The following is a 19159-nucleotide window of genomic DNA, read 5'->3' as shown; positions in this document are numbered from 1 at the left end:
ATGTTATCATACCGTTGTTATTTAACGGTGCACATCAACCAGAGCTTTTGCACAAGATTTTTGTTACAGACATTTTAGTATCTTCAAAACTAAGGGAACTATCGATATGATTTTTTATTCATCCCCTAAAGTACTGCCTTCCAAGTTATTTACAACAAAGTTTGACTATTTTGACAATCAGGTTGTTGGAGGATTGGGTCCGTAAATTTGACCATTTTGGAATAAGAAGACAACAACTTCTTTGGTTGCTGTGCACCCTTAAATGTTAAAGCATATCTAGGATTGCAACATTTAATAGGTACAGGAAAAAAACACATAGATTTATCTTGATTCCTATTAAAAATCCCCTTGAATATATCAACAATCCAATCACACCACTAAACGCACCCTCACTCTGTTTTGCAAAGCTTTCAAACACAGAAAGCTCCAGGCAGCGTCGTTATGGCTGCGCGGTCGAAAGCTTTCCATCCGAAAGCTGAGAAAAAAGTGATGAATTTCTGGCTGAACACTCAAAGCATGTCACGGCGTGTTTTCTAGAACAACCTTATCAGGGAAAAATAGTCATCGCCACTTTCAAATGTGCCTTATAGGAAATTTTCTCAGCTTTCCAATGCTTCTAAAAGCGAAATGTTTTATCGGGAAATTTCTGAGATATCTCTATTTTAAGTTTTTTGGTTTTAAATTCCTTTATTATTCTTTGGAAACTTTAAACTAACAGTTCAGAAAACTTATCAAATGATGAGTTTCATGAGTCATTTACTCATCAAAATGTTTGCACATTTTGATGAGTAAGACAAGAAACAACTTTGTAGAAGGTTGCAAACCGCTGAACATTTTGAAAATTATGTTTTGTCTAGGTTTTTGAATATATGGGATTTATTCAGAAATTAAAATCATAAAACAGTGTAACAATGTTTTTTTTACAAGAATTATTTGATAATTACATATTTTTGTGTACAAATATCACGTGTCTACTCTGATTTAGCTTGTTCAACCGAAACTTTGGTAGGTTTGTGATTATTTAATGGTATTTTTGAATTTTAATGAATAAATTTGATATTTTCTTAAGCAAACATTAACCAGGAACATAAATACAAATATGATTTGAAATCTAAAATGTACTACATATTACTGTAGCAAGCTTCAAAAGTCATATTTTCATTAGTATAAAATAAAGATAAAATTTTATAAAATGTTTTCTGTATAAAATGCACTTAAAAGTAGCAATAAAACTCGAGTCTTCCAATTCAGAATTCTGAAAACACCGTCACAAACATTTATTTTTGCTTGAACAAAAATTAAATAGTATTTTGACAAAAAAAAACTATTTGAACAAAAATCCAGACATATATATTTTTTAAGATGAGATTGAAGATGAGAGTCTTATAAACTTCTAAAATATTGCTAATTCCTTGATCATTTAATTCAAAAAAAAAACTGAAGCAATCATTTAATACTAATGAAAAGTATTTTTCCTAAAGCTAGCAACTGTAATTTGCAGTATAATTTCGAGTATAAAACATGTTTTTTATCCATACAACTAGTTAGTGTTTGATTAAGGAAATATGATATTTATTCATAAAAATCCAGTATTTCCCTATCGATCTCGAACCTGTAGAAATTTCGGTTGTATCAGCTAATTCCAAGCTGAATCAGAGCAGACCGGTGTTATTTGTACACAACAATTATGTAATAATCTATTTGTTCTTGGGGGAGTGCACACAAAACGGTCATCAAGGAAATTCAAGTTCAACAAAATCGATGTCTGAAGGCAATCTACAAGCTACCCTACCTACACCCAACGCACGAGCTGTATCGCTTACAGAACAACATCCTGCCAATCCTAGGAGTGTACACACAGAGAATTGCAGTCTTAATGTATAAGATCCTGAACAACCAAAATTTGCATCACAATTGGCATTTCAGCACAGCTCAACACCAACATGACACCAGATCGTCGAACCAAATCCAACGGCAGCGGTTCCGGACGGAATTAGGTCGAAAAAGATTCCCGATTTGTGGCCCGAACGTCTTCAACAGATTACCTGGAAGTATCAAGGAAGCAACAACGCTAACTAAACTCAAGCAAGAAATGGTACTGAAAATTCGCAGTGATATTAACAACTTTCTACCCCGTTAAAGTAATTCTTAAGTTTTGAATCGCATTATCTCACTCCCCTTTAAAAGAACAAAAGTTCGTTAGGGTAGTGTAAGCCGAATGTAAAGATTTGATTGAATTCAATAAAGTAATAATAATAATAATAATAATAAAATAATATTTCAATACGTTTTTATTATTTTTATTATTTGAATTAAAAAAAAATAAAAAAAAATAAAAAAAAATAAAAAAAAATAAATAAAAAAAAAATAAAAAAAAATGAAAAATAAAAAAAAATAAAAAAAAAAATAAAAAAAAAATCCCACATATTCAAAAAATCGGTAAAAACTTAATTTTCAAAACTTTTAGCAGTTTGCAACCTTCTACAAAGTTGTTTCTTGTCTTATTTTGCACATTTTGGTCAGTAAAATACACATGAAACACATCATTTGACAAGTTTCCTGGACTGTTATTTAAAAGTTTCCAATAAATGATCAAGGATTTTAAAAGAAAAAACTTAAAATTGAGATATCTCAGAAATTTCCCGATGAAACATTTCGCTCTTAGAAGCATTGGAAAGCTGAGAAAATTTCCTATAAGACACTTTTGAAAGTAGCGATGACTATTTTTTCTCCTTAAGGTTGCCCAGAAAACACGCCGTGATGTGGGCAGTGATTGATCAAAACGGTTAAAGCTGCTAGAAATAAATTAATTAACATCAACAACTCGCAGGTAATTACTTCGTGAATGGAACACCGGATTCGAGTAGTAGAAATGGCAGTTCTCCCATAAGAAACACATTGTAGAATAAAGCAAAAAATGCTCGAATGGAAATGCTCCATTCAGTGATTGTAGCATCGTGGACTGGTTAATTTTTGGCTTACGTTTTTTTTCAAAACATTTTTTTCAACAATGCATTTCATAATAACCTGCTTACTAGGGTGGTCCAAATCCTGGCTTTCTCGGGACTACCGCCCGAATCTATGACATTTCCCCGAAACCCACATTCCCGAAGAGACATTTCCCCGAAAAGACACTTTCCCGAAATGTCATTTACCCGAAAATCATTTCCCCGAACGATCCATTTCCCCGAACGGCTACATCCCCGAATGGCGACTTCCCCTAAAAACCATTTTCCCGAATGGCCACTTCCCCTAATTTTCCACATCCCTGAAAATCATTTTCCCGAATGACCATAATCCCGAACGGCCATTTCCCCGAACGCCACTTCCCCAAACCCGGTCAGGCGGGTATGGCCGTTGCCCAGAACCGCGCGCGGTTCTGGACAACGGCCATACCCGCCTGACCGGGTTCGGGGAAGTAGCGATCAATAAAGTATCATGTCCACAATAGAGCTTTATGACGTTTCGCGTACGCATACTAGTGCACCATTTGATTTTGCTGGCAGACAAAATTTAACCTCACTTATTTTTTGTGTACGTACACGCAATACAAACGAACGTAGATTACTCTATTGAACGATCAAAAAATTCCGAGCTTCACTTGAATTTTGAATATTCAAATTGATGTAAGTGCGACAACTGGCCAAAGGGATTTCAGGTCAGAACGTGTTTGACACACGTTCAGGCCCGACTACCGCAAAAATTTGTAATTTTTACTCGGGACCTTAGCCCCTAAACTACTTTAAAGTGATTTAGTTATTTTAAATCTAAAATGGCGGTGATGAAATATTCAAAAAATGCTTTTTGTAATTCAATAATCAACTATTTAGATTTGATTAAAAGTGTTGGTCGCAGAACTCGAATTGGACGTAAAAAAATAAAAAAAATAATTGTTCAAAGCCTTCATCCAGCCAAAATTGATAAAGACAAATTAGTTCAGTTAAACAAAATCTAGAACAAACTGAATCCTGCGCATCGAGTCGTCGCATGAAGCTATCGTTGCTGTTCTATCCTTACCACGTAGATACCGTTTTGGAAAATTGTCCTTTGCTGAAAATGGCCGCTACAAAAAAAATCTTTTTTTATGGAACGTGGATGATTTCAATACCCCGCACTCTTGAAGTGTCCGCGTGGTTTATTAATGGCCTTCTACGGTAATTTGTTTTTTTTTAATCTTACAAAACACGTAAGAGAATTTAATATTAACGTCATACTTTTATAAAAAAAAATCCCTAAATAACAATTTAGTTTATATGTAGGTCATCATTCGGAAAAATTGATATTTTGGTGAAGTAACCATTCGGGTATATGTAAATTCGGGAAAACGGCAGTTCGGTAAAATGGCCATTCAGGTAAATGACATTCGGGGATATGGAATTTTCGGGGATGTGGAATTTTCGGGAAAATGATTTTCGGGGATGTGGAATTTTCGGGAAAATGATTTTCGGGGAAGTGGCACTTTCGGGGAAATGATTTTCGGGGATGTGGAATTTTCGGGGAAATGATTTTCGGGGATATGGGATTCGGGAAAGTGGGATTCGGGAATAAGGGATAAAACCCTTTTCGGAAGCTAATAACTTTTCAGCAAAAAATCCTAAAAAAAGGTGTCTTGAGGAAAGTTGTTCAAAATTTAGTGAAGGTTCTACATCTGAGAATTGATAAAGATTTTACGACTATTGCACCCTCCACAGGTAAACATCTGAAACAATTTCTTTTCTCCATACATTTTGACGATTTTTCCCATACAAACTTTAGGTGATTAGAGGGAGGGGTTCCCGTGCTCAGAATGAGCTCATATTTGGAATTTAGGCTAGTGATGGGCCCCGAAAAAGCCCGGAAAGGCAGAATGGATTGACTCCAAAGTTTGTACGAACCACACTTACGTTCGTGTTTTATGCATACAAATAACAAAAAAATATTTGGGTTAGCGTGGTTGCCTCTCACCCAGTCGGCTTGGGTTCGATCCCAGACGTTCCGGGTGGCATTTTTCGAGACGAGATTTGTCTGACCACGCCTTCCGTCGGATGGGGAAGTAAATGTTGGCCCCGGTCTAACCTAAAGGCTAGTCGATAGCTCAGTCCAGGTGTAGGAGGTGTCTCCCTGGGTCCTGCCTCAGTGGAGTCGCTGGTAGGCAGTTGGACTCACAATCCAAAGGACGTCCGTTTGAATCCCGTGGTGGATGGAAGCTTAGGTGTAAGGTGTCGTGCTGCCATCTGGTTTTTTTTAAGTGCAAGAGTGGAAAAGTGCTGAATCATCGTCTAAAAATAGACGGCGTCCTATCTCGCCCAGCAAAATGAAGACGATAAAGTAGTCGACTTCGATGGAGAAAAAGTGGGAAACGTGGTCTAAACATAGCGACGTCATCCCCCTATTACCTCAACAATCAAGCCTTCGGACACTTAGTTTCAAGTATAGGAATCTCGCAATCGAGAACGTCAAGGAAATGCTGTAGAGCGAATAATTTGTTTTTTTTTTTTTTTTTTGACTCAAAGCAAAACGTACTCACTCTCCATTCGATCTTTAGTACAACTATTTGTCTCCCCTAAATAACAAATTGCACATGACCTTGACAACCTGCTAGTTTATGCTTCCCCATTAGTTGAGATTATGCAGAAGATCCTGAAGTTGATTATAATTTATAGCTTATCTTCTGACGATAATAAATCCACAAAGTGATAGAATAGCACCTAGCCTTTCTTATGGAACAAAAATTCTAGCTTCTGCAGTTTCTCCTATTTTCTACCGCTTAGAAACCGGGGATGCTTCTTTTTCACATTTTTTAAAGGAACTCATTTGTCATCTTCCACCCCAAGGTTGTGAACAAATTGTTGGCCAAAAACGATGCGTGTGACTGATGAAACTCGTCCCAATTTGCATATTTTACAATCCGTTTATTGCGTATACGCTTGTAAACTAGACAAATTGGTAGGAAATCGGCCCACGAAAGTTCAGCGTCTGTAAATTTGCAACCATTTCGAGGCGCACCTGGTCGCATCAGCTCGAATAGGTTTCGTGAGTGTCCTTAATTTTTAGTTTAATTAATTCATCCATAATTACGGATGAACGAAAATTGGCCCCATCATCCGTTTTAAGCTAATCAACGCTGATGCAGCACTCGACTCGACGAACAGGTTCATATGTGGTTTTTGACTTCTTCTTTTTTGAATGGATCCACTGGTGAAAATGAAACTTGAATTTATTTTAAGTATTGGTGATGGTGGGCAATAAATCACACGCGTGTTGGACACATCACGCGTCAGTTATATTGATTGTGACGAGAAATTTTATGATTTGTTTCATCAATTTTAATATCTTTGTTTGGAGAACATGTTGCAGTAACTTAACCTGTAACATGAAATTGTGTGTACACCATATTCATTTTTAAGTCAATTTGAACATTTCACAGAAAACATAGTGGCTGTGGAGTCGGAGTTGGAGTCGGAGCCGGAGTCGGGAAGCCTGGAGTCGGAGTCAGAGTCAGAGTCGCATAAACTCGAACAGCTGAAGTCGGAGTCGGAGCCGGAATCGGCTAAATTTTATTAGCTGGAGTCGGAGTCGGAGCCGAAAATTTCTGATTACCCGGAGTTGGAGTCGGTGTCGGACTTATCTGAAACTCCACAAAAAATATGTTTATTTTTTATTTTTTAGTATTTGCTATAAGACAAATTAATTTACAAAACTTCTTATATTTTTAATTTTTTTTTCAAGTTGCATGCGCTGCGTTGCAATTTTTTGGAGATAAATGATAACCTGGTAATCAGCTCTTACCTAAGTATGTAGTATCATCATAACTAAAAAAAAAATATAACAATATTGGTTTTGTAGTCAGAAATATTTAATTGATTTTTGACTGCATCCTTTTGCCAATATTTATGTACCCTTCAAACTCAAATTTGACCAACTTTAATCTAGTTCTTTCTGAAAAAAGTACACACACAGTCATCTTATACCCCGATAGCGAATGTCTTGGTGGTTTTAAGTAAATCAATGTTCAGGAAAAAAGTTACGAGGTACATCAAAAAATAATAATAATAATCACTATTTATGGAAATCGAAATAAAAAAAAAATCATTGACAGGATAACTTTGTACAAAAACTAAAAAAGTATCTGAAAATGTTGATCCTTAGGCAAACTATTTTGATATTGTTGCAAATTATCGTTGAACAAATCTCAAAATTTCAGGATAGGACAGGATTTCAAGATAAAAAAAAATATTCATGACCTGTGGATTTTTGTTTTTTATCCAATTCTAAGGTTTTTCATATATTTTCATGGAGGGGCATGACCATTCATAAAACTTCGTTTTAGGTGAAGATGCAAGAAGTATCGCGCGCCTCCTTTTAAATATATTAAAAAATTAAAAATTCAAATAAATCAAAAAAGTCTATGTAAAATAGTTTCTAGGCCACGAATATTTGAAAAGGATCCCTTAAGCGTTCTTACCTTGAAGATTTTTTTAGATACATTGATTTGTAATAATAAACTTCTTCTGCCTTGACGTAATGTCCATGTACTTCTTAAAAATTTCAATGGAGCTGTAAAAAATAGTTTTGTTTAAAATTGTTTTTTTAGCCACCTTGTAGACTATGATAGTCACTGTGCTTCAAATTGAATTAAAATTGAATTGAATTCATGTGTTAAATCAATCATTAGGCCAGTTTTCTTTTAATGATCATTTAAAAAATAACAATTTAGTATTTTAGCTTTTAATCAATTTAATGAAAAGGTTAAATAAATAAATCCAAATTATTTCTGTTTCAATAACGTCTATAACTTGCAAAACTAGAAGCTTTTTTCCGTTGTTTTGTTATTCATTTAAAGAGATTTTAAATAATCCTATTTATCAATGTTTTCGAAATAATAGTAAACTAACTTTTGAAATATTCAAAAATATGTGGAGTCGGAGCCAATCTTTTTTTTAAAGCTGGAGTCGGAGTCGGAGTCAGCCAGAGTTGGTGGGCCGGAGTCGGAGTCGGAGTCGGCTAATCCCAGAAAGCCGGAGTCGGAGTCGGTGTCGAAGCCGCTTGAAATATGACCCGACTCCGCAGCCCTGCAAACATTGTTGGAATTCGAGCGAGAAGAAGGAAAGCATTTCTCGCTCGCGAACGAGGGAGAGAACTTGTAGGTTCTTTTCTCTTCTCGCTCGCGCTCGCATTTTCGTTCGCGTTCTCGCTCTCGCCGCGAGCGCTCGCGAGCGCCTCGTGCTAGCCGTTCGTCCCAAGCTAGCAATTTGTTTATCAGGCTTATGAATACGAACCAGGCGATGGTATAGAGGTGTAACTTCAATCGCTGTGTTGTTTTTTGTTCGTTTCTAACACGTTCAACTTCTCGCGAACGGGCAATTCTGGCTCGCGAGAAAGCCCGTTCACGAGCGGAGGAGAGCACGGGCAATCGGTGAGTTTCTCTCGGCAGCTCGAGACTTGCGGCGAGAACTCGAGAGAGAGAAAACTTTCTCGCGAGAGCGCGATAATACCAACACTGCCTGCAAATAATCATGTCCATTTTTAGCTCAAATATATTTTGTGGGTTATTCTGGCCAAAATATGTAAAACAGCTTTTTCTTCTTAAAAAAAACAAGTTAGCTAATTGTTTTCACAATCATTTTTATGTATTTTTAAGAAACAAATCTGAAAAAGACACCTCTTTTCACAATGTCAAAAGATGTTTAACATCTTTGCCGAATATTCAGTACGTGCTTCATCTCCGGCAAGACGAATTAGCAGTTCATCATAAATGTGCTGCTTTCAACAGCCATAAACTCTACAAAGTTAGGTTTACGACTATTTTTTTAATCAAAACTTGAAGCCACGTGCTTTGCATTGGCAATCGTTTCGCAAAGATCAACCGTGGGTGACATGGCCAAGAAAACGTGCCGTCAAATTCACCCCAAAAACACTTCAATTGTGTGTGGAATCGGCCAGGTGTAAAAAATCCCCCAAAAAAGGTCATATCGTTAGTGAAAACAAGAAATGACTAAAACCACAGAAGGGAGAGAGAAAAAAAGGTCTCCGAGCGAAAGTAAATTTATCCAACTACACCCAACCGAGAGCCTGAGCATGATTCAATGGCTCAAGTGTCATTACTTGCTGGTAGTGTACAGTGCACTCATCGGATGACTGCTGCTGCTGCGGGACCGGTTTTTGGGATGGTGGCCTTGCCCGAGCTAAGTCTCGTAAAAGGTGGACCATTTTACCAGCATTTTACTTTTTCGACTGGAAGTTGAGCTGTCGTTAAGATGCAATTTTTCATTACGTCATGCTAGGTTTTTTGAAACTGCAGTGCCGAATGATTCGAAATTGGGTGGTTTTATCGATAAAAAAATATCGTTGCTGCACTGACTTAATTAATCTTATACATCGAGTTTATTTAGCAAGGCGATTGCAAAGATACTAATAAATAATTTATAGAAAAGTGCAAAAACAATTTCATAAAGCATTCGAAATCAAAAATAGCACCAGCACATCCAAAACAAAACAAGTGAACCAAGAAGTGAACTCTAAATTTGGTATAAAAATAGCCGAAGCATGGTCGCCTCATGTGAGCTATCTTGTCATACTTAACCTCTTGTGAGCACCCTTTCTGTGCCACGTGCAAATAAACTCACACCCTCTCCGGTGGGTTTCATCGAAGGCGCGCATTTCTTTGTTTACCGTACGGTTTCACTACTTTGAAATCCGTCAAAAGTTTTTCAAGGATTTTTTTTAAATTTATTCAAGAATTTATTTTTTGTTTTAAATATTAGTCTTTCAGCTCTTGAAAAATGTTTGAAATACTGGAAACTGTTCTTTTTTAAACTAGAATCTTTTCCATCTCATTTCCAAAGCTTGAGAGTTTAGAGTTTGACAATTCTCCTTTTAGGGGTTTAGGCAAAGATTATCTCACTTATCTCTGGTTTAGGTGTTGATGAAATAAGAAATGCAGTAAATAGAAAATAGTTAAAAATCATCTTTATTGTTAATTTGTGGAAGCGTTCCTTTGTGGTCTCTATTGTAAGTTTCCCCACACGGAGAAAATAAAGTTCCCAAAATCGTTAACAAGCGTTCATGAAAATGGGAACCACGAACAAAGTGTCCATGAACGCTTGTTTACGATTTTGGGAACTCTTTTTTCTCCGTGCAGAGTTCGAACTGACAACCTTTGTATTGCGAGTCCAACCGCCGTCAGAGATTCCACCGGAGCAAGTTTGGTTTGGTGTGTTCCCGTATAGTCATGAACTATATAACTACTTTATGACAAATAGTTACTCAACTATTTATCAAATGGTCTCTACTATTCATTAAATTGTAACCCAACTATATATGTACGATATATCAAACCATTAATTCCATTCCCAAAATAGTTTTGGTCGATTTTACTATATGAGAAATTAGTTGTTAGGCAGAAAACTATATGAGGTTTTCATACATATGTAAATATTTTTATAAACTTGGATTTTACGTCAAATAGTCATTGCCCAAAAATTGACTATTCCATATATAGTTTCTGAAAAACTACTTTACCGACACTACTTTGCCGACACTTTAAAAAGACCGCAAAAATGAACCCTACAATTGTTGTGATAACTACTTCGGATATAATCAAATTTGATTTTTAAGTTCTATCGATAGTTGGTGAATGTTTACCGCCATTATATGTGATGTTATTTACGTTGCTGTCGAACTGCTGCCGCCTTATCCGATTGATCTATATCTGTTGGTGGTTTTTCAGTGGTTTTGGTGACATGTTGTGTTAGAAGGGAGCAAGCTCGGGGGCAAGTATTTTTCGATAAGTCCAAGTAGTCCAAACAATTGACTCATTTTATAGTGAACAGTAATAGTCCACCATGTAGTACACATATTTTGCCTGCTATGCTATGCTGCTTGCCTGCATGCCTACTTTTTCTGGAATAGTGAAAGTCAATTTCATGAGCCCTCGTAACATTTTTCTTCTTTTGGGGAGTTTTCTGATAATCTGAGGAGAAGTGGGGGTGTTGAAGGTTCTCTATCATCCAGAGGAATCGATTGTGATCAATTTACTTGATAAAAGTTGAATTTTTTGTACCAATCGTTTAACATATAGTTGGATTATATAACAAACTGTAATTGTACTCCATGCTGTTGAAATATTGTTTGAACTATTTGGACTTATAGAAATTTTTAATTCAAAATAGTGTATAGTAATTTTACTTCATGTAAGTTGACAAATTATTTGGATTATACAAACTTATCGAAAAAAATGTGGCCGCCATCAATTGTGTTCTACTATAGCATTTATAGTAGGTTTTTAATTCTTACAGGTTCTGACTATAAAAATCTAAAATCTGTGGAATTTTGCTATATTGTTCTCAATAAAGTTGATAAATTGTTTGAACTTGTACATTTTTTCGTTGAGTCACGTTGTCTAAACAATCCGAACTGTTTAGTGTAAGGTTATTGTACCCCAAATAGTTCAAAAATAGTTAGAATCATTAGATTTACTTCAATAAAAACGTCATCATTTGACGATCAGTTTCGTTATGGTTTTGTATAGTGCCGTAACTATATGATAATGGTTAAGTATGTGGTAACTACATCTCTTTTAGTAGTAATATAGTTTGGACTATTCCCCCGATGGTTTTTGATTATGCGGGTTGTTTGTCTTTTTATATCATGGAGACGACTCCCTCACCTGGAATAACTTAACGGCCTAACGACAACCAAGGACGTTTTACTTTCACATCCGATAGATGGTTGGAGCAGATGGGAATCGAACCCATGACCATCCGCTTACAAAGCGGACAGCGTAACTATTCGGCCAAGCCTGCTGCACGGAGAAAAATGAGTTCCCAAAATCGTGAACAAGCGTTCATGAAAATGGGAACAACGAAAGTGTTCAAATTTCATAGAGTTATCTACATGCGCATGTATTGAGTGTACGTACACGAAAAAAAGTGAGGTTAAATTTTGTCCGGCCAGCAAAATCAAATGGTGCGCTAGTGTGTGTACGCGAAACGTCATAAAGCTCTATAGTACGTTTTCCAAAATCGTACCACGGAATTTGAACACTTTGTTCGTGGTTCCCATTTTCATGAACCTTGTTCACGATTTTGCGAACTCATTTTTCTCCGTGTGTCTAATGCTTAAAAAAAAACAAAATAAATTAAATGAAAATTATTTTGATCATATTATTTTGAAAGGATCCTCCAATCATTCCAAAATGAGCAAAGTTTAAAAAACGTGTTTTGACTTCCCTACCTTCAAAACATTGGAACAAAAATTACTCCAAATGCATGATAACAGTTAGGCTCCAGTCAAAAATCATCCAACACATTTTTCAAGCTTATCTTCGTAAAATCGTGATAATTCGTGGTGGTTACGAGCAAACCCCTTACATTTTATATCGTTAATTTTAATTTCCTGCTCTACAATTTGCAAACACGACTTTTTGAAATGAACAATTTTGTTCTAAATGAAAAAATTAGCCTACGAGTTATTGCAGATTCGAAAAGTACTATAATTTTTCCATATTCCAACAAAAGTGTACAGTTGAGTAACGAAAAAAATGGCACAATTTTTGAAACTATTTTTGCATTATTTTTGATGAAATATTCTAAGTACAAGTACATCAAATCAGGCGTTTATTTTAAAAAGAATCAGACCACCCCTCCGTAACGAGACATCAAAAATGGAGCTCAAAGTTTCACGCATATTAAAGAGGGGTTGAGGCAACTGCGGTTTGAGTTGACGTAGATTTATATGAAGAGTTATAACCCAACCCATTATTTATTTTTGTGTGATTTTACGTTATATCATGCAATTGGGATTCGTCACTCGTAACCTCAGTCTTCTTGTGGTATCTTCATTGAAACGTTCTCAAAAAATGACGTAAAATTTCACTTTCAACACAACCATTCCTATGCGATTTTCAAATTAAACGTCCAGGTTCTTTTAGAAACATATCCATTTCAGGAACATCGCCAAAAATTTATTTCAAAGTAAATAACGAAATTCGAAAAAAAAACTATGACGGAGCAAAGTTTTTTCGTGACCGCACTCACCGATTACTGTGATCCGAATCCGTTTTAGGTGTTACTTTGTGTTTGCATCTTAAATTATGTTATGAAGTATCTTATTTTTCTAACGTATCATTTTTTTAAATGTATGTCTTCGGTACCAGATTTTGTATCCCCAAACTCTAGCGTAAAAGATACATTTTAAGTCTACTTAAAATTACGAATTTTGGAAATTCAACTTTGAGCGAGGTAAATAAAATACTCGAGAAAATCAAATTTCATCGCCAGCATTTCAAAAAGATCAATTCAAATTTAAGAATCGTGGTTTTAATCTACAAAGCACCACGTTCATGACTAAATTGTTAAGGTGATAACAGAGCTAACACGTTGAGTAAAATAAGCTTACCACCCTCCACGGTACCGACGATCCAGTGAAGCTAGCAGAAACACGGTCCCGGGCCTAGGCCCCACCGCTAGACGCGACCCGTGATCAGTGCGCTGCCAAGTCTTGCAGCGAACGGACGACGAACCTTGCCGGTCTTACCGAGAAAGAAAGTGCTTCTTCGGCTTCGGCCATAACTGTTCCGCGTTCCAAATCTACACGATTTCTTGCTTCCTTTCTTTTCCTTCTTTCTTTCTTTCTCAACGCCGAGTTTATCGATCCATCGTGAGGTGAAAAGAGTGGTGATTGTTGTTGGAGTTTGGAGAAGTGGGCTTTTGCTATAGAGAAAGTTCGTCGAATCTCCGAACTTTGGGTTCAGCTCTGCGAGCTCTCTGCATTTTGGGGTGACAACGAAGAAAGTGATTGGAGTTTTGTGCTTGGAATATGCAAATTTGGCAGTAATTAAACGAAAGTGAAATATTGAATTTTGATCAATTCTGAAAGTTTCGAACCAGTTCGGCAAAATGGTGCTGCAAATGTCCGACATGCTGTACGAGAATCCGCTCGATCACTTCCTGACCCTGATCGTGGACTTTGTAATCTTCTTCTTCAAATCGATCTACTACGTGCTGGAGGCCTGTCTGCTTAGCTGTATTCCCTATCGGTACCGCAAGAAGAAGGTAAGTGGGAACATCCGCGACATTGTGTTCACAACACATCAAATGTTTCAACAAAATGTAAAAAGTCACTCCAACCAACCAACAACACAATCGAGATACTCGTTTCTTTCACTCTCGCGAAACCTGAACAAATGGAGCGAATTGCTCGAGCATTGAACGTTTCAATTTGTGTTTGTTTTGATGCATTTTCCACGTGCAAACGTGCAACGGAACGGAAATGGTGTCTACAACAGGTGCTACTGATGAGTAGGGGAGAGTGGGGAGACTTGATCCCCTTTTTTTGTATCGCACATAACTCTGTCAATTTCTCACAAAACTATGATCTTTTTGCATGAATTGAAAGCTTAAACATTCATCTATGTTTGGCTAATACGGGTATTTCATCAGAAGAAGTCTTCGAATCATGCCAAGCGTTTTAGAAAAATATTTTAAACCGGCATTTCAAAAATGTAAGGGGTAACTTGATCCCCCTTTCAACATTTTGAAGAAATCTTAAGCAAAATGTTTCTTATTCATCCAAACTTTTAATTTTCTATAAGTTACAGCAATTTCACATTAAACCTGTACGTTTGTGTTCAAAATATAACAAGTTTAGCATGCAAAATATTTAAAAACATAAAATTTCCTTTTTTAGACCAAAATAGAGCATGTTTACAAAAGCTGGAAATTTTTGTTTACAAAACTTTTGAAAAAAGGTTCAAACTGCAGTAAGTTATGTACAACTATACTAAAGGAAACTATGTACGAAAACCCAGCCCAATTATTTAATCTTGAGGCAGATTCCAGTGACTGTAAAAATGCAGGGATCAAGTCTCCCTAAACGCACTTTTTTAAACAATTGATTGTAAAAATAGTATGACGATAAATTTAACGTCAAATGCGTAAGGGTTTTGGAGTTGATATATTTATCAAACTATTCATGTATAAAAAATATTTTTTGGAATAATTTTTCAGTGTTTTCTATACTTATCAAAAAAAAGAAAAAAGATCTCTTGGGAGTTTTTTGCAGCACTTCTTAGAAAAATGTGTGTAACTCAATCTAAACATTTTTAATTTTTTTCTTTGTTTTCTACAATGAGTTTTAGTCAATTTCGAACAACTTTCTAGAACAAAGCTAATTGTTTTACCCACATGCTGACGAGATACAGGCTTGGGATCAAGTCTCCTCGGGGATCAAGTCTCCCCACTCTCCCCTACAAACTATTCAAATCAACCTGTCTGCACAGTGTTGAACAGTCCCTCACGATTAGGTGGTATTTTCTTTTGATAGTGGTGCGTTCATGGTTAGTTGCCGATCAAAATGTAACATTTACCATTTTAGTTGAAGTGAATGCATCCAATAAACTGTGTAAACTATTTGATTAACGATTGAATGAAACACCCCGCATAAACGAGAACCTTAAAAAAACTTTGTGTTAAATGGTTTTCTCACCATTTCAGAGATCGTAACCACTATTTGAAAAATGGTAGCAAAACCTTAAAAATACCATATCGGAAATGGTACCCTACCATTTATCATAAAGTTCGACCATCTGAATTGAGGGTGGTTAGCAACGGTAACCTTAAAAATCCTCGAACAACGTTTCGTCAAATTACCATTTGTGTAATGGTAAAAATAAAGTTTTTTTTCGCGAAAAAGCGACCTTTTTCTCTCGGTTTTTACTGTTTGAGAAATGGTTTTTAAATAGTATTTTAAGGTTTTTCTTACAATTTTTAACCTTGCGTCTACTTTTTTAGAAAGGGTTTGTAAATAGTTTTTTAGGGTTTTTCTTGCTATTTTTACCTAGCGCTACTATTTTGGAAATAGTTTTCATATGGTTATTTAAGGTTTATCCTACATTTTTTCCCAGTTTCACTATTTGAGAAATAGTTTTCAAATGGTGAATTAAAGTTTATCATACAAATTTACTACTTTTTGAGAAATAGTTTTGAAATGGTTTTTAAAAGTTTTTCTTACTTTTTTTACCTTTTACAGAATTGTTCACTTTTTGACGGATGATTCACAACAATAATATTTGAACTTTAGCGGCGATATCGATTCTGTTTAGTTGATCATACTGCCAAAATCGTCCTAACCTGAAAAAGTAAGAAGAAAAAATCACAAAGTATCAAGTTGAATATAATATTCAAATATCATAAGTACTTATCTGATTATTCAGATTGATTGATGCCAATCGTTTGTTCGTTTGGTCGCATCCTCGGCGGAACAATATTGTCGGCCGGCTGAGGGCAAAATCTCTTTTGATTACCGATCGATTTCTCCAGCACCAGCTGTTCCGTTTCTATCAAGTTCTCCACGGCGCTGAAATGATCAACAAGAAAAATATAAACAAAGTATTTGGTAAATCAAATGATTTGTTTGAAAATTATACCTACGCACAAAACGTAAACAACAACCAGCCGCACAAATGTTTCACATCAGACTGTTTTTGCCTGCGCAGTGCGCAGTGCGCTTGCCTGCGAAAGAGCAGGTAACGGAGCGTAGCGAGAGAAGAGAAAAGAGAGAGCGCGCAAGGCAAATTTAATTTTGCATTGAATCCAAAATGTTGTTAACTACTAAATTGATTTAGAAGAACATATTGCCTAAAGAATTGAAATTAATAAACAATAATTTAAGACATGAGATTCTGCAATCTGCATTCAAAGGAAGGCGAGCCCTTGCGTTTGTGAAAATTGCGCTTCCTTTGATGGTTGGCGTAAATTATGCGAAACCAAGAATAACGGGGGTTCTGAAACTCAATTTCATAGAAGTAAACGCCCTATTTGTGTAAAATATCACACTACACCTCCACATCATCGATTCCGTTGATGCTAGAGAACCGAACCGTAATTCCGCTGGTCAATCTAACCGATCTGACACTTTGCAATCAGCAGCTCTAAGAAGGGGTGCCTTTGCGAATATCGTCTTTCGATGGCAGAGAGCAGTCCAAACGAACATTTCGTCATTTGGGGCGAATCGGGACCCAGCGCTGCCATAGTGATACAATCACTTGCGAAAACACCGCTGTTATTCAACCAACGCGAGTCCAAGGCGAAACAGCTGATCCTGCGACTTAATCTCGCCGGCTTCTTTTCATCCACCTCGTTCTCTTCACTGCGGCGACAGGAAGTCCTTCTGGAACATTCAAATCGTCATCATCCTTACCTTTGTAGTCTTCCACTTGGATGATTGCGTACAGATCGAGGCAGAAAAAGTCCTCATGTCGGTGATCTGCAGCAGAACAAGACGCGAAACTCACTGCGCACCGCCATAGTCCTTCTTGTTGAACTTGTCAATATCCTGCTCCTTCAAGTTCATTATGTTCAACCGAAGCGAGGAAATCTCCATCTGCAGACTCTTGTACGTGTTCTTTTCCAAGTACTCATCCACCAACGGTCGCGACGTCCGCAACGTCCGCCCGCGAGGGCCCCAAAATTGCGTTGATCAAATCCACACAGAATCGAAACCACTCCTCGACGTCACCCACCAACCGCTCAAAGATGGCCATAATCGTCTTCACGTTGCCCTCGCCAAGATCGCCGCAAGCCAACATTTCCGCCAGCACTTTCTTCAAGTTCTCCCGACCAACCTCGTCACCCAGATCGTACGACGCCACAATCTCCAGCAGCACCTGCATCATCGACTGGAAGTACATCTTCTGCAGCTTGTCCGTCGTCATCGACGGATCGTACGCCAGCTGCCGGATGCAGTTGCACAGCGTCGGCGTGTCCGCAAAGCTGCAACAGAGCAACGTTATTGTAACAGTTTAGATAGATTCCCTGAAAAACTCACGTCTTGATGGAACATTTCTGCTAGAAAACTATAATAATATCCAGCTCTGTAAGAACTCTGCTAGAGTCCTGCTAGAACGTCATGACTGGGCAAAACTTCGAGACACTTTGATTTTGAGGCAAAATTGAAATAACTTTTTTTTGCGCGTGTGTTGAGTTTGACGTCTAGATCTGTCACACACGGGGCATCGCATGTTTACGTCCCAAAGGGATCAAAACAAAGCAAATGCCTTCTCGAAGGTACGGCCAACGTTGATCGTTCCGGCCGGAATACCGTTCGGAATCGCCCCGCCACTGATGCCCGTAAGTAAGTTTCTACAGTTTTGTTGTTGATGTGCCACTAAATTTGTTTTTTATTTTGCAGTCGTTGATCTCCGCCGGAATGCCATCGATGCATCAGCCTCCGCTAGGGTGAGATGGCCGCAGGGGTGACTTCCGGGGATCTAAGCCGACGCTTATTTCACGGCCATATAACAATCACCGCCACCATAATAACCGACGCCGGGAAGACCACCGGTTGTGGGCCGAGGTGCATCATTACCGTATTTATCGGGAACATCAGCAATAAGGCTCTCGATCCGATGACCTAGGAGATCTTGGCGTCTTGAAGGACCTTGATCAACCGGAAGCACGTGTCCAAGTTCAAGAACGCCAAGAACAAGACCCTGCATGACGACCATAAATAATCGGACAGGAAACGCAAAGTTCGGTGACGACAAAGCGTTGGACTTGATTGCGCGAATTCTAGATGAGTATCGGAACGACCTGACGGGTACCGGCGACGATCTCGACGGCGTTGGAAGCAGTGGCAAATCTGGAAAAACGCAATTCCCGCTGGAATGCCACCAATGAATCAGCTTTTTCCGGGGAATTGGGGCCGGGATTCCTTCCGGGGATCTGGATCGGCGGTCGGTTCGCGGCCACTGATCTACAACAACAACAACAAAATCACCGTCACCGAGTAAGTTTTGAAGAATATTCAGACAATTTAGAGTAATTGTAACGAAGATTCTCCCTTCAGTGGTGCCGGTGTTGTCCGGCTGCCGCACGACAAGTAAATCGACGGCAAGAAGCTGGTCGCGAAGGTGGATGCCAAGACGAGGTCCTGCTCGATGACCACAAGGAGGAGGATCAATTGGTGCCTCAGACGGACCGGAAACGAAATGTTCGGTGACGACGAAGTGTTGGACTTGATTTCGCGCATTCTAGACGACCTGCGGGTTGCGGCGACGGCGGCAGTGGCAGAGGACGTGGTAAATCCTGAAAAATGAAACGGAACCTACAGACACAGGAGGAAGCACAAAAGTTTCGAGACGCACGCGCTCCTGCAAGGTGTTGCCCAAGGCGAATTCTAA

General features: G+C 37.8%; 2 protein-coding genes across 2 annotated transcripts in view; both read left to right on the top strand.

The window, feature by feature from the left end:
• The first annotated feature begins 13470 nt into the window (after window positions 1-13470).
• LOC6053559 (short-chain dehydrogenase/reductase family 16C member 6) overlaps window positions 13471-19159 on the top strand; it is a 36719-nt gene continuing 31030 nt past the window's right edge. Inside the window, exon 1 of the mRNA XM_038253337.1 lies at window positions 13471-14033. Coding sequence (XP_038109265.1) covers window positions 13878-14033 — 156 coding nt within the window. The 5' untranslated portion in view covers window positions 13471-13877. The remainder of the gene's footprint in view (window positions 14034-19159) is intronic.
• LOC119766899 lies at window positions 17140-17898 on the top strand. Its single transcript, XM_038253338.1, has 2 exons — window positions 17140-17548; window positions 17631-17898. The coding sequence occupies exons 1-2, from the start codon at window positions 17333-17335 to the stop codon at window positions 17781-17783; spliced, it is 369 nt and encodes a 122-aa protein (XP_038109266.1). The 5' UTR covers window positions 17140-17332; the 3' UTR covers window positions 17784-17898.

The sequence above is a fragment of the Culex quinquefasciatus genome, chromosome 2, assembly GCF_015732765.1.
Source record: "Culex quinquefasciatus strain JHB chromosome 2, VPISU_Cqui_1.0_pri_paternal, whole genome shotgun sequence".
Lineage (NCBI taxonomy): Eukaryota > Metazoa > Arthropoda > Insecta > Diptera > Culicidae > Culex > Culex quinquefasciatus.
The sequence above is the reverse complement of the archived record's forward strand: the minus strand, read 5'-3'. Positions and strand labels throughout refer to the sequence as shown.

What these genes read in the sequence shown, in the direction of transcription:
- LOC119766899 (XM_038253338.1), top strand. Translation starts at nt 17,333, where the DNA reads ATGTTCAACCGAAGCGAGGAAATCTCCATCTGCAGACTCTTGTACGTG. An exon ending in TTCACGTTGCCCTCGCCAAG is followed by an intron (nt 17,549 to 17,630) that starts ATCGCCGCAAGC and finishes TACGACGCCACA; the next exon opens with ATCTCCAGCAGCACCTGCAT.